The sequence below is a fragment of the Galleria mellonella genome, unplaced genomic scaffold (genome assembly GCF_026898425.1).
Source record: "Galleria mellonella isolate WM207_F2 unplaced genomic scaffold, CSIRO_AGI_GalMel_v1 utg33, whole genome shotgun sequence".
Lineage (NCBI taxonomy): Eukaryota > Metazoa > Arthropoda > Insecta > Lepidoptera > Pyralidae > Galleria > Galleria mellonella.
The window spans coordinates 3094442-3110014 of NW_026442079.1; the positions used below are offsets into that span (position 1 = coordinate 3094442).

A 15573-nucleotide genomic window follows, 5' to 3' on the forward strand; every position below is an offset into this window, starting at 1 on the left:
GAAGAAAGAAATACCAACAATATCCAAGTTACTCAATCTTTTATGGGAAGAAATTAACTTTAAAGCTAGTCGTAAATATCTTAGAAAAATATTGCGTAAAATTGGTTTTCGGTACAAAAAAACACAATCGAATCGAAAAGTCCTTATTGAACGAAGCTGATGGAATTCATAGAAAATTACACAAAACCTCAGTTGTACCAATTAATAAAGAAACACAAGCCAGCCCCTGAATATGAAATAAATTATTTAAAGACAATGGTCATACCGTTTTTAGATTGCCACCGTATCATTGTGACCTTAACCGATAGAAATGATCTGGAGTTCAATTAAACGAAATGTGGCAGAACTAAATATTAAAAAAACAGATGCTGAAATGCCCTAGATAATTGCTGATGCATTTAATAAAATAACAAATTCAGAATGGCAAAAACATTGTGCCCATGAGAAAAAAATCGAAAAAGATTATGAAAAAAAGGAACATATTTGGATGAGCCATTTATAGTGAATTTAGGTAGCGACAGCGAAAGTGAAATCAGCGACTCTGACGGTGATGTGACTGAAGTTAATAGTGCCACTACTGCAATTCCAGGCATCCAGCCTATAAACTACAATAATGATAATTATCTACAGGACCATAATTATTGTATTAAAATATAATTAATTATAATGATCTGTTTTAATAAAACTGCCCGTATAGTTATTAGTATTATATGTAAATATAATTAATATTATATTTATATATAATACAAATTTTAATAAAAGAATAGAATAGTTTTATTATTAAAATTCAATCAACATACTATATATATATATATATATATATATATATATATATATATATATATATATATATATATTATCAAATACCTGGTAGATTATATTTGTAATACATTTAGTCTGCCTATGCTTTTATTAACTTCTTGTTGACCCCAAAAACCGGTTATTTTGTTCACCGGAACAGATAAGCTTGTCGCACTGTATTGTTCGTTATTCGCCATTGAACTTAAAAAGTAAAAATGTGTTTTTGATTTCCGCGCATTGATTGAGAGAAGTACTATACAAGCCTTGGCCACAACTAGGCATTGATGGACTCACGTATGTGTGCCTCGGCTACGCCTCGGTCCACATTTGCATGTTCGTCCATCTATGCCTCAGTTGCTGGCCGCTGCACTAATGTACTATTAATGATATATATAATATTTATTAATATTTTATTGTACTTACTATTCACTTTTCTATAATTATGTGTTAATAACATGTTATTATCACATTATAAAGAATAATATAGAAACAAAATAAAAATATTTTTGATGCATTTGACGTTTCATTCACTTGTAACTGAACCAATATCGTTGTTCAATGTTTGATACATTTTCCCTACTAAAACGTTACATTTTAACTTATTTAATCAATACATATAATAAAATCCTAACTGGTCGAAAAACTATTATAGAAGGGCTTTATGAACGCAATAGGACCCAAAACAAAGATTTTTAGAATTTTTGTCTGTCTGTTTGTGCACGCTAATCTCAGAAATGGTTTAACTGATTTGAATGCGGTTTTCACTAATGCGTTGTGGTTTGCTCCATTTAACATTATTTATTTTATTTCAATCGGTTTATAAATAAAAAAGTTATGTCAATCTAAAAATCATATATAAAATCGTATAAAATAATCGATCAGTTGAATTGGCTGAAACTTTATGAAGATTAGGTCTTGTATTATATACGTAAATATCATTTAATATATAATACGATATAAAACCAGATTCATGAAGAGATCCAATGGGAATGATATACGGAAACTACATAGAAGCGAACAACGCCGCAGGAATGAACTAGTTACTAAATAAAACAATTATATGGTTAATAGTTTTTACTGATATCTTTAATATTACAGAGATTTAATGATATGTATAACTTTTACATGATAGAATTAAAAATTACATAGATATTAAATCTTTTAACAAAAAGGAACACCGATGTAACGTAAACATACTGTAATGTTTACGTTACATCTATTATCAGTCACAGTCAAATGCACATTGTACTAATTCCTAAAATATTGACATTTCCAATAATCTAAAGTGATAAATTGTCATGATGAGATAGATTTATAATTTCAGCCGAGTTTTAAGAGTATATACAATAAAAAAAGACTTATTTTACTCTAGTAACGGTAGACCATTTATTAATATTAAAAATAATAATAATAAAGAAAGTCGAACATTATGATTCTGCACAAGAAGGGCCTTAATATGAAAGAAAACTAATTCCTATCTACATTTATCACAATTCAGTCAAGAGATTTAAAATCTAACTGCAATTATTATCTCTGTTATTTGGCCGTTATCTGTTCACTGCTGGCTACAGACAATATACCCTGTCAGGTCGATCTCCATGTGGTCCCTGCTGGAAACCATCGTGCTGAATTTCTAGTGTATTCAGGATGGGCTAACTGACCTGCCTTTTCATTTCACCTATCATCTGTCACTAGTTCCCCGCCAGCGTGTATCGTTAGCGCAGACAGGGTTGCTATTGTCATTCATTAAAAAAAAAGAGGCCATGTTCAGTAGTGGACAGTTAACGAATAAAACAATGATATTATAATGATCCCACTTCATGTCAAAAGCCCATTTAATACGAGTATTCTTATCTATCTTAGTGATCTAATTGAAATGTATGAGTATCAGTCGTTTCAAGGTAATGAAATCCAGGATCTAAGATATTGTTCAATTTCAACTCTTGCTTCAATTAGGTCACTTGAATCTTTATCACTAGAAGGATACATGTTGGCACAATGAGCGGTACCTAAAAAAAAACGTGTCAGTATAGAACAAAAAAAAGCGAGTGAACTCGCACGCCGAGGGTTTCGCGAATGAAATTACCTGCTTATATGATTTTGAGTATGGTTTATATTTCTTTCATGTTCATATATCAAAAATAAACCATCTGTTATAAGATTTGAAGAACTCGTGTATGGAGAATAAATCACTTTTTTTTAGCAATCAATATGGCCTAGTCACGTGGATGAAATAACGTGAAAATTATTTATTATAATATACAAACTATTTATTATTAAGTATCATTATTTATATACAAAATAAAAGTAAAGCTTTAATTATAGTTTATATGTTGTGTAAGAACATTTTATTCTTACTCATAAATATAAAAATAAGTTTGTTTATTACGACTTGAACTTGACGATTTAATGATTCAACCAATCGTCATGAAATTTGGTATATGCCATATTCATTTCATATAGTAAGGATATCTTTATAAGAAGGTAGTTCTCAGCTCATAAACACATCCTAGTCAAAGTTATAATTATAAGCTTGTTTAAAACAATACTTCAAAAACTGTACACATGATTATACCTTATACAAATACAATAACATAATCTGTAATAATAATAAATAAGGGGCATACCACGTATATAAATCGCAGGTGCGTCATTATTTTCGGAAGTAGTAACTCCCAATGCATGCCAGGGGTCAACTGATCCGTGCACAAATACAACGCGGCTTATAGATATATCCAAAGCTCCATAATAAGTATTGGTCCAGTCAGCAGCAGATGTAATGAAATTTTCATCGAACCTTAAAAATATTAATTCTTGTAACACAAATAAATCACACCTGTTTCCATCTCCGAAATCACTTAACCGACTTTAAAGAAATTTTGTAAATATGTGTTGTTTATTCCCACTTGACAGATAGGATAGTTTTTATCTCGATAAGAAAAAGTGGGCCCGTTGGGATAAACGATGTTTGCTGGTTCATATATTAAATATTATAGGTATAACGTTAATTAAGCGACTGTTAATTCATTTATTTATTAGGAATTCTAATTGGCTTCTCCAACAATGATATTAACTATAAATTATAATAAGAACCATATAGCTAATAACAGGTTTCTACGCAAAATATGAAATATAAAACAAACGCGCGAGATGGGCAGTAACAATAAAGGTAAGTGTATGTTAAGGTATATATATTACAAATTACATCACACTTAAAAGGTAACACATAAAATATAAAGTACAAAGACAAAATTATGCTTCATTATTAGATACTAGCTTTATGATATTAAATAAAATAGGCCATTTAAAGATTTTACAAGAATTCAAGACTCAACATATCTCTCGCTATTGCCACATTAAATAGATCTATATGTGATAACGCCAATGATGTATTATAAATATTACTTGCTCGTCATAAAAATGTTTTGTTGATAGTTTGTAGAAACAACAGAGATTTGAAATATAATGCCTAGACAATCTGTTAGGAATGTTTATTGTAATTTTATTTTAGAGTTCCGCATAATAAAGCAGAGCTTTAGACCCTCTTGACATTATTAATATAAAAAAAATATGAGTTAAATTACAATTAAATATATACATTATTAATTACTTACTTGTGTCCAAAAACATCCTGACATTGTTTAATAAAGAAGTTTAATGGGAAAAGGTTACCAAAAACTTCCACTTCACCTGACGATGTTTGGTAAAAACCAAACTCTGTGCACGTTTGGTACATCCATTGGCGAGCTGTAACAAATAACGAAATAAGTTATTGAAGGTACTTTTTTCATCTGTCACAGTGCTAAATACTTTTTACTATGGCATGGCATGGCCGTATGGTCCCAGCATACGGCCCCTTTCTTTCCCGTGAGTGTCGCAAGAGGCGACTAAGGGAGGGCGAGGGATGGGCATCAGCGTCCTTCCTAAAACATCTCTAAAGCATAACTGTGGTTGCCAACTCGCCTGCCAAGCGTGGCACCTACTGGCAAACACCCCAAGTGGCAGGCTTATGTTTAGCAGTGGATAGTTAAAAGCTGATATAATGATGATAATGATTACATGTTTTATACGAAAAAACAATAATAAATAAGTGTAAACTATAGCAGAACTAAAACTATTCTCGGAACAAGAACAACAACAAATATTGCGAATAGCAATATCATTGAACTTTACAGTTTCAATGTATGAGTTTCTGCAAAATACAAATATATGTTTTAATAAGTTCCTATCTGACTGTTTACATCGGTCTGAGTGTTTTCTATGTATAATTAAAAAGACATTTCTATGTTTTCTTTGTTTACAAATGTTCTATTGTTGATTTTGTCAATGATTTCATTAAATCTCTAATAAATCTACTTTAGAATTCTTGAATTTATCATTATTTACTTACGATGTGAATATGTTCCTAATCAATTGGAGAAATCAGATGATTAATAAGAATAGGTAGGTATATTTAAACTTATATTGAAGTTACAAATGCTTTGTCTGGTAACAGTAGGTATCCATTAAGAAGTTGATTAATTACATAACTAAAGCATCTGATGAGTCAATTCTTTTAAGAAATGGTTTGACCTTGTATTGACCGAAATTCGCTTGGATACTGTACATAAAGTTGTCACCGTTTTATCGATGAAAAATGGTACTTTTTTTTTCAAGTTAATATAAAATAATCATTCAAAGGATTAAATAAATCATATTGATTATTTCAATATAGTCATAACCATAATCATCAATCATCAGTCAAAACGGAACAATATACTTTTTACTTACTCTTGTATTACAATTCACGTAAAATTATGTCATAATAGGTATTCAACAACATTAAACCAGTTCTTATTATACAACGAACAAAATCTATTTAAATTAAGATTATTTTTATAGACACCAGTGTGAAACTATAATAGTAATCTGCTTAGGTATCTCTGTCTCACTCTTAGTTTAAAAGGTAAGATATGGCAGTAAAACTATGTGGAACAGATACGTAATAGCTTATTCCATAGAAATGGCAACGCTTGAAGAATACCATAGCATTATTCATATCTCTAAATTACGTTTACTATTTTCCATTAGATGGGCCAACAGTTTGTTTGCTATTTCTTGTTGCATAAAAAAAAAAAGTTCATTATTTTCATTCGACTTTAAAAATGAGGAGATCCATAGTTTGACTGTACTTTGATATTTTCCCCAATTCTAAACCGATATTTATTTATTTATATTTTCTTTAAACGAATTCATTCACAAGTTAGTGTTTATTTTGTCATGAAATTGTAATTTTAAAACATTGAAGTTTACAATAGAATACACAATACAATCGAGTACCTTCATCAGAGCCCCATGTAACATTTCGCAACTCATTAACCATATTGTCGTAACTGTAGTCCAGGCACGAAGCATTAGATTTTTCTAAGATGATAGTGTTAAATTCTGCAAGTTTTTTGTATGCTGGATCAGATCCTTCACTAGTGATCATATTGCAAACCTAAAATTTATAAGAATTTGTACATTAATTATTGTCAGTACTCGTAAATTTAAATCTTTTAGGAAATCGATAGTAGGTATTAATTTTTAAATGCTTGTGTGGTTCCGGTATGGAATGGGTTACCCCTTCCTTTTTCGTGAGTGTCGTAAGAGGCGACTAAGGAAATTTAATGGTCGACGAATGGGTGTCCCTCTTAAAACATCACCAAACCCTAGCTGCGGCAACAAACTCGCCTGCCAAGAATGACAACTATTGACAAAACCCTGGAGACGCTTGTTTTCAGCAGTGAACAGTTGACGGTTGATATAATGACAATTGATTTTGCAATGGCTGACAATGATATATGGTAACCCCGCCTGCCCTATTATAATAGTTTACTCTGACGGAGTATCAGTAAGCGGTGAGGATAAAGTCAGCTGACCGCTAGATCGCAATGAATTTATCAAGAGTTAATAGGTACTTACGGTATTTATTGTTAGGTTCGAATAACGCTTATCAGCTCCAATTCTATTATCCTCGTTATACTGAACTAAGTCTGCAAAATCGTCAGCAATTGAATTGTAGAAATTTTTCATATCATCAGATGTAGCTTGGGAGAAAGGCTTGCATACTCTAAAATAAGTGCAATTATGATACATTATTTTATTATCTGATTTGTTTGTCATACTTGAATTTACACATGATTTTCGGTTAATACTCAAATGAAATTATATCTAATTTCTTTATATTCGATTTGAGTTTTAGTCGTTATATCGACAGAGTTACTATTAAATGTATTTCAAAAATTTATAAAATACTTTATTATGTTAAGAGATATTTGGCATAAAAAATGCAACAAATATAAATAACACATATATTAGAGAGGTAAAAAAGGTTAATCTTAGATTCAAAGAACTACTAGTTTTTTTCAAATGTTATTTGAGTCTATGATTATAGTGTCCTCAAGTATTTTTATGTAAAAATATTTAACATAATTTGTTATACTTACTTAAATTCCTTTTCAATTATTGATGGATTCGTTCTTATCAGTGTGACGATTTGTTTATGTGCTAATTTTAATTGTGCGACGCATTCTTCGCCTCCAGTCTTCTCACGTAATGCATTGACTACAACTTCGAAGTATTCTAAAAGATTAATTTAAAATTTCTGTAACATTATGTGCAGAATTTATTTGTTTATATTTTCGCAACAAACCTCTTAAAATAAGCACCTACAATCTATGTTTACAAAATAACCTAATAGTTTGTAACGATGGATGGGTGAATGTTTCTTACTCTTTCATGCGTAAACTGCTGAAAGAATTTGAACAAAATTGGGTAGGTTATATAAGTTAGCACACAAAATACTTTATATACTGACTAGCGGTTCGTCCTGGCTTCGCACGGGTGGACATTTTTACATTTTAAAAAGTGATTATTGTGACATATCGATAATAGTTGGACATATAGTATCGCAAAGTTTTTTGTAGTTATTGATATTTTATTCAATATTGTAGAACATACTTTTGTTCTATCACCAATAGTTTCCGCAGCGCACGCGACGGAAGATATTTTATAGCATTTTTTTACACCTTGAATTACGTTATAAAAGTTTTAGTAAAGATCCCTAATCTTTTCTAGCAATAAATATAAGCTATATTTATTGTTATGTTACTCAGAGTGAATGTAGCTTTCTAATGGTAAAAGAATTTTTTAAAACGGCAATGTAGTTTTTGAGTTTATTCATTACAAACATACATACAAACAAAAACACAAATTTTTCCTCTTTATAATATTAGTGTAGACGCGAATGAAAAGATTATAGGTTATGATGAAAACAGTACAGTTAGCTCATCGTAACAAATTCAAGAATTAACAACGATACCCTCCAGAGGAACCGCATAGTGGGTGTTATATAGCTAGTAAATAGTGATATTAGACCCAACTATTACTAACAATCCCTTATAAGTATTCCTTTATATAAGACCAATGTGTCAGAACAATATATATATATACATTCTGAAATATAAATTGACACAGTTGCAACAATTCCTGAAGGTCTAACTTAAATTCTGGAGTATGTTTTGATCTTGATATGACTAGTAAAAATGGTCTGTGTCAATGAGTTTTCTATTTCTGAAATTCACGTATACGAAATAGCAGGAACTAGTTAGTATTTAATAAAAATAGTGTACCCATAAAGTTGACTTTAGCCAGTAACGGGCCACTGCTAGACACGGCAGCGTGAATAAGATGAGGATATTTTAATCTGAGCCATGCAGCCAGGGAACCTGGATAAGAACCCCCAAATGCTATCCATTTTACATCTCTGTTAAGCCTTAGTTTAGTGTTCATAGCAGTTATAAAATTGGCTAAATCGGCCAATGCTTGATATGATGATAAATATTGCAAGTTTTTGGTACTTAAGTCTCTGTAATAAAATATAAAAAGACTTATAAAAAATATATCTTTTTATAATAAGTATTGTTATGCAAGTACTTATATCATTTAATAAAATATACATTCAATTCAGTACATATATTATTGTTCCAAAATTTCACAGTAAGCATATATTTTGAACTGAATTGAATTCTTCAAGGTATATACTTAAAAGAAACTGTATACAAGTGCTTATATGCACATAAAAATTATAAATTAAATAAATATAATATAAATTATAATAAAATCTTACTCAGTTGGATGACTCTCTCCATAATAGCGATGTTCCAGATTTATGCACAATGCTTTGAATTTCTGTGCATATTCAATCCATGCACCTTTTACCATCCATCTAGGATCAGCTGGTCCTTCACCACCAATCATTAAGAATATCGGACCAGGATTTTTATAATCAAAGAAAGTGTCATTAATAAAATAACGCTAGAAAATAACATAATCACTCATTCAATTGTTCATTAATAGTTTGTATTTATAAAAATAGTAACACAAAAACTGTGGTAGGTTAATGTTGTGGGTTGGATAATTTTTAACCATTTATTGGTTGAATTGACAATGATATGATGATTTACATTTATAATACCATCAACAAATAAGGACAAGAAATTCAATTATTCTTAAAATAAAATTATAGATACTAATAAAATAATAGAATTATGTGTGACGCTCCATGGCGTGAATTTGCTGGGTACAGAGGAATAACATCTGAGTCCTCAGGAATGGCAACGCATGGGTGTATCATGGGCGAAACAGTATACTCTGTTATGTCCATGGTACTGCTCATGTCTATAGGCAACGGTTACCACTTTCCATCTGGTGGGGTGTCAGCTTGTTTGCTATTCTAAGTTGCATAAAAAAATTAATTACGATAGGTTATACAATGTCATTGTAGTTACAGGGCATAGTTCTTAGAAGAATTTTGGTTAATTTTTCGATGTCGCAATAACCCCATTTTTATGCACCCATTGATTAGGGTTGTTAGAAAGCATCAATTTAACATTTTAGTCTACTGTAACTCAGAAACGGAATAGTGCACAATAAAATGTCATATATCTAAAGTTGATCCTACCATCCTATATATATATATATATGAATCCTATTCGATGGGCATATAAATGTTAAAAATGTTTTGTGAGATTGAAAAATTCATTAAAATTTTTCTAAGTTCATGGCCCATAGTGCCCCTAAGGGACTACTCCTACTCTAATCTATTTACCTGTTTCCAAAGTCTTAGATTTGTTGGAGTTGTATGGTCCAGCTTTTGTTTAAACCATTGTGCCGGGGGTAATATTTCTCCATCATAACCTCCAGGTGCTCCAAGATTTCCACCATTTCCTCTACCTAAACGAAACTGTTTACCACCGAATATTAAACAAATATCTTGAAATATCACTATTAACATAAGCAAACTGCAAAGTCGCATTGTTATTTATAAAGATCAGAAAAACTATTAAAAAAAAAAGAAAAAAACATTAAAATAACTAAATCAACAAGTATGTAAAAAAATACACAAGATTATATTTTTAATTTTAATTTTTTTTTTTTTTTAGTACGTTTGTTCCGTTTGGAACAGGCTAAGGTCGGAGACCATGCTGCCTAGTCTTCAAAAAGATAAATTGTCTGGAATTTTAATTTTAATCTGCAATGACAACTGACGTTTGACAACTAAAGTGAAGTTTAATGACAACTGTCATTATAAATATCTAGTGCTACGACCACTGACGATTCATCGATTATTAATATTAATCAATAATGATAATAAATATAACTTTGAATAATTAAATCAAAAATAAATCCTTGCTTTATATAAACGCAGTATTTGAAATGTTAAAAGACATAGGCTAATCCGTAAACTTTTTTTATTTTTATCGACTATTTTTACATTTCGTTAAGTACAATTAACAGTGTCAAAATATCAGAGCACCCATTAAAATAAGATTAAACATAATTTTTTTTTTAAAATTAAAACCATTAGACATTAGATAGGTAATTCTTTAATAATACAATGACAATGCACGTCATGAAAACATACATTTAGAAAAGAGTAGTAAAGAGTTTATAATATTCGTCCACCCCTAACAAGACTATCCTCATTCATTGAAGGTCACCAAACATAATAAGCTAGAGCTCTCATGGCAGATATTCCTGGATGCCCTTTGTGAAGATATTTCATTACAGAGTTCCTCAATGAATAAGGAACAACTATTCGACCATGCCACATCAGAATTTTGTCTTCTAATGATAACTCACAACGTTTTCGTAAATATGGTCTCAATTCTTCTGACAAATTATCTAGGCGCCAACCAGTTTTTAAAATTCATTGATTTTTTTAAGAATAGGATCTTTTTTAACTTCGTTTCTCAGAATGTTTCAGATATAGGTAGGTCACGTAGCTTACCCATTTAGTGACGTGTGTCTATTTTATGAATCAAAACTTCTGATAATGAGGGTTTTTCGTGAGGGTTGGGCATTCGTGAGAAATAGTCAGCCATGACATTAAGTTTGCTTTTTGTAAATATAACATCGTAGTTATAGCTGCCAATCAGAAGGGCCCAACGTACTAGACGGTTGTTACATAACTTAGGCAGATTGGGTCAAGTCCCTAATAAATGCATTAAAGGGTTGTGATCAGTCACTAAGGTAAATTTTCCACCACGTAAATATTGGTCAAATTTTTCAATTCCGAAAAAAATCGCAAGCGCCTCACGATCGATAACGGAATATTTAGCCTCTGCTGGTTTTAATTTCCGCGAAGCAAAAGAAATTGGCTGCACAATATCATTATTTTTATGGTAGAAGAAAGCATCAACCCCTTTTTCAGACGCATCACAAGCTAAAAAAAGTGGTTGACTTTCGTTAACAGCAATTAGGGGTTTGGAACGCAAAATTATTTTTTTTTTTGCTTTATTCAATATTTTATCTTCTGTTTCCGACCATGGTCATTTGCGGCGATTTTCCGTCAAGGTATGTAGATCTGCGCATAAACTACGTAAATGTGGAATAAAACGTTCATAAAAATTAACTAAAACAAGAAATGACCTTAACTCTCGGGCGTTGCTAGGTGGCGCTGCTTTCTGAATGGCTTCCAGTTTTGACTTTGTTGGACGAACGCCATTTTTATTAATAGTGTGCCCAAGATATTAGATTTCTTCTTGAAAGAAAGTACATTTTTTTAAATATATCTTAAGACCAGCTTTTTCCAGTTTTCCAAGTACTATGGATAGAGTTCTAAGATGATCTAAGTCATTTTTACCAGTTATGGCAATATCATCAAAACATACTGCGACATTTGGAAAATCTTCAAGCAGTTTATCTAGAAAATGTTGGAAAATAGCTAGGGCTGTGAAGATTCCAAAAGACATTCTATTATATTGAAAATAACCTTTATGTGTAGTAATGATAAGATATTTTTGAGTCAGCAGCAATTGGAAACTGTAAGTGTAGGCATCTTTCAAATCTATTTTGGTAAATTTTTCTCCCTTTGCTAATTTTTTACGTAAATGCTTAAACAAAGGAACTGGATGTGCATGCGTAATGAGGACAGGGTTTAAAGTGCTGCGATAGTCTCCACAAATCCTCACTTGGTCATTAGTCTTAATCACATTGACAGTAGGCGTAGCCCATTTGACAGGAGTTATATTAGGATCTACTTCAGTTACTGTACCAGTATCCACGAGCCGCTTCAATTCTATTTCGATATTCTTTTTCAAAGAGAACTTTACAGGTCTAGGAGAAAAGTGTTTAGGTTGTGTACCAGGTTTAATATGAATATTCACTTCATAGTTCTTGACTTTACCCAGTTGATCATCAAATAGAGATTTGTATGTATTTAAAACCTGCTTAAGCGTTGTAGGTTGTTGTAAAATACGAATAGTGTAGACTGTTTAGGAAATTCCATATCGAATACTTGGCTCCATTGTAGACCAAATAGCATTGGATCTGCATTTTTCATAACTATTACTGGTACAATTCATTCTTGATCTTGTACTTGTACCGTCACGTCCGTCAAACCTAATGACTTAAGTTTTAAATTTCCATAAGCACGTAGACGTGGTGCGTCAGTCAACTGGGGAGCTCCTATTTGTTTCCAAAAACAAACGTCTATGATAGAATAAAAAGATCCTGAGTCCCAATCCATAGTACATGGTCTGCCATTGATAATGACGTCAATTTTCTTGCTGTCCTTGCTATTTCTATTGTTGATCTTGTGAACAGCAGTTAATTCATCTTCAGTATCGTCTTCACTAGGGCTTGAGCTCCTCGCTGTATAATCGCTGCTTCCGGAAGAGCTCTATTAACTTTATGTAATTTTTCACTACCTTTATGTATTTGTTTGTTTTCGAAGGATAAATATGCTCTGCCAGTTTTCAAATAACAGTTATCAAAATGTCCTTTATTATTGCATTATTTACAAACATTGTCTTTAGTCTGAGCGACACCTTTATCACCTTCGTACGCTGTTTCAGCGTTTTAAAGAGTACGGCATTGTCTTGAACTGTATAAAGAGCGTATTAGGAATTAAAGAAGTTACAGTCCTTGGCAACCGGATATCAGCTTCTGGTATACCCCCGCCCACTGAGCGAATAGAAATGCTTAAAAATTTCCCGATTCCTAAATCTGCTCAGGGACTTCATCGATTCCTCGGTATGTTAAACTTTTACAGAAAGTTTACACCGAAGGCTGCAAAATACCAAGCGCCTTTGATCGACGTACTAGCCGATAATCAGCTCAAAAGTTCCAAGCCGGTACCATGGACTCCTGAATTGGAGAAACCCTTTGATGAGTGCAAAGCCAGCCTCACTGAGGTTACTTTACTTGCTCATCCTCAACAAGTTGAGTCCCTTGGTCTTTTTACTGATGCGTCTAGTTCTCACGTCGGTGTCGTTCTTCAACAAAAAGTAGGTGATATTTGTCAGCCATTAGGTTTTTTCAGTAAAAAGCTGAATCTTAAACAGTCCTCATGGCCAGCCTATTACCGTGAGCTTTTAGCGGTATATGAGGCAGTTCAACATTTCCGTTATATATTGAAGGCACAACATGTCACCATATATACGGACCATAAGCCTCTTATTTATGTTTTTTCTCAGCGTCGAGAGAAATTACCACCTATTCAACTTAATCAGTTGTCTTTAATTTCTCAATTCATGACTGATGTAATATATCTTAAAGACTTAGATAACATTGTAGTTGATGCTTTGTCGCGAGTAGAAGCTATACATGTAGCTTACGATTTTGCTGAGCTAGCCATCTCTCAATACCAAAATGAGGAACTACAGACGCTCCTCTTTAATCCTGATAGTAGCTATTTAAAATTAGAAAAGGTTGTAATTCCTGGTTCTGACATAACTCTTGTTTGTGACATGTCAACTGGAAAACCACGTCCCTTTTTGACCTTTCCTTTTCGACGACCACATTTCGACAAATTATACAACCTCAGTCACCCTGGTGCACGGGTAACCATGCGCTTGGTGACTGATCGTTTTGTCTGGCCTGGTTTGAAAAAGGATTGTCAGGCATGGGTGAGGAATTGCATTTCTTGTCAGCGCAGTAAAGTCAATCGTCACTGTCATACACCATTAGGTCATTTCGGCAGTCCGTTTGGTCTTTTCCGTCATGTTCACATCGATATTATCGGTCCATTTCCATCTCAAAATAACTTTATCTATTGCTTAACATCTATAGATAGATTTTCACGATGGCCGGAAATGTGGCCGATTATATAAATGACTGCCGAAACCGTTGCCGATACGTTTGTGGCTGGTTGGATCGCACGATTTGGTGTATCCGAAACCATCACTACAGACCAGGGTCGCCAGTTTGTGGCTCATCACGTGTGCGGACAACCAGTTTCCATCCGCAAGCGAATGACATGGTGAAACGCCTCTATTGACAGCTGAAGGCCGCACTGATATGTCACCGTGACGATTGGTTGAGCTCTCTTCCTTTAGTGCTGTTAGGTCTCCGATCAGCATTAAAAGAGGACATTGGTGCATCCACTGCTGAAATGGTGTATGGAGAACCCCTTCATCTTCCTGGTGAGCTTATCACTTGTAGTTCAGTTTCCCAGGAGATTTTGAATCCTTCAGATTTTGTCCATAGACTTCGCAGAACTATGTTAAAAATTAGACCCATTCCAGCATCTCATCATTCTACACCCGGTATACTTATTTTCAAAGATTTGCCCGACGTTACTCATGCCTTTTTAACAGATGATAGCGTCAGACGATCTCTTCAACCACCATATTCCGGACCATATTGCATTGTGGCCCAGAACAATAAAACTGCAACCCTCTGTATTAACGGTAAGAACGTCACTGTGAGTCTTGACCGCATGAAGCCTGCTCATTTAGAACTGGGTACTACTAATCATGATCCCCCCTTCACGCGACTAATTTTCATACCTCACTTCTCCACATCCCGCTCCTGTACTTCCTGCACCGGCCTCGCAAGTTACTGGGCCGGTTACCAAATCGGGAAGAAAGGTTCGTTTTAGGGACAGACTTGACCCGTGAGCCTTGCTTTCTCCGCGGGGGTGTGGTGTGGCGTATTACTGGCCATCACAATACGCCTTTTATACTGACCATCATATTCCGTCCTTCATATTTTTATATTTCTATTGTTCTTATGTTTTTTGAATTCTGTCATTATTAGTCTTTGTTTTCCTACCGATGAAGACGTGATAAAAAAGAACTACAATATTTAAGCATTTTTATTATCAACCCGTTTCTCTTAAAGCTTATAACAATTATAACTGTGATATATATATTGAGAGGATAATGGATTGCTAAAAATGAGGATTAGTAGCCTCATTGTTGGCAATACACCCTGTCAGATCGACCTCTTCGCGGTTTCCCTGAA

At 33.0% G+C, this 15573-nt stretch overlaps 1 protein-coding gene and 1 pseudogene across 1 annotated transcript; both read right to left on the reverse strand.

The window, feature by feature from the left end:
• Positions 1-1857: 1857 nt before the first annotated feature.
• LOC113521169 (putative serine protease K12H4.7) lies at positions 1858-10258 on the reverse strand. The gene is made up of 9 exons (XM_026906608.3): positions 9932-10258; positions 8951-9138; positions 8454-8689; positions 7269-7404; positions 6745-6892; positions 6121-6280; positions 4416-4548; positions 3429-3598; positions 1858-2810 (listed from the first exon to the last, which is right to left on the reverse strand). Exons 1-9 carry the CDS (start codon positions 10136-10138, stop codon positions 2698-2700), a joined length of 1491 nt encoding a protein of 496 aa, XP_026762409.2. The 5' UTR covers positions 10139-10258; the 3' UTR covers positions 1858-2697.
• Positions 10259-11855: 1597 nt separating this feature from the next.
• LOC128201059 (uncharacterized protein K02A2.6-like) lies at positions 11856-12869 on the reverse strand (annotated as a pseudogene).
• Positions 12870-15573: the final 2704 nt, after the last annotated feature.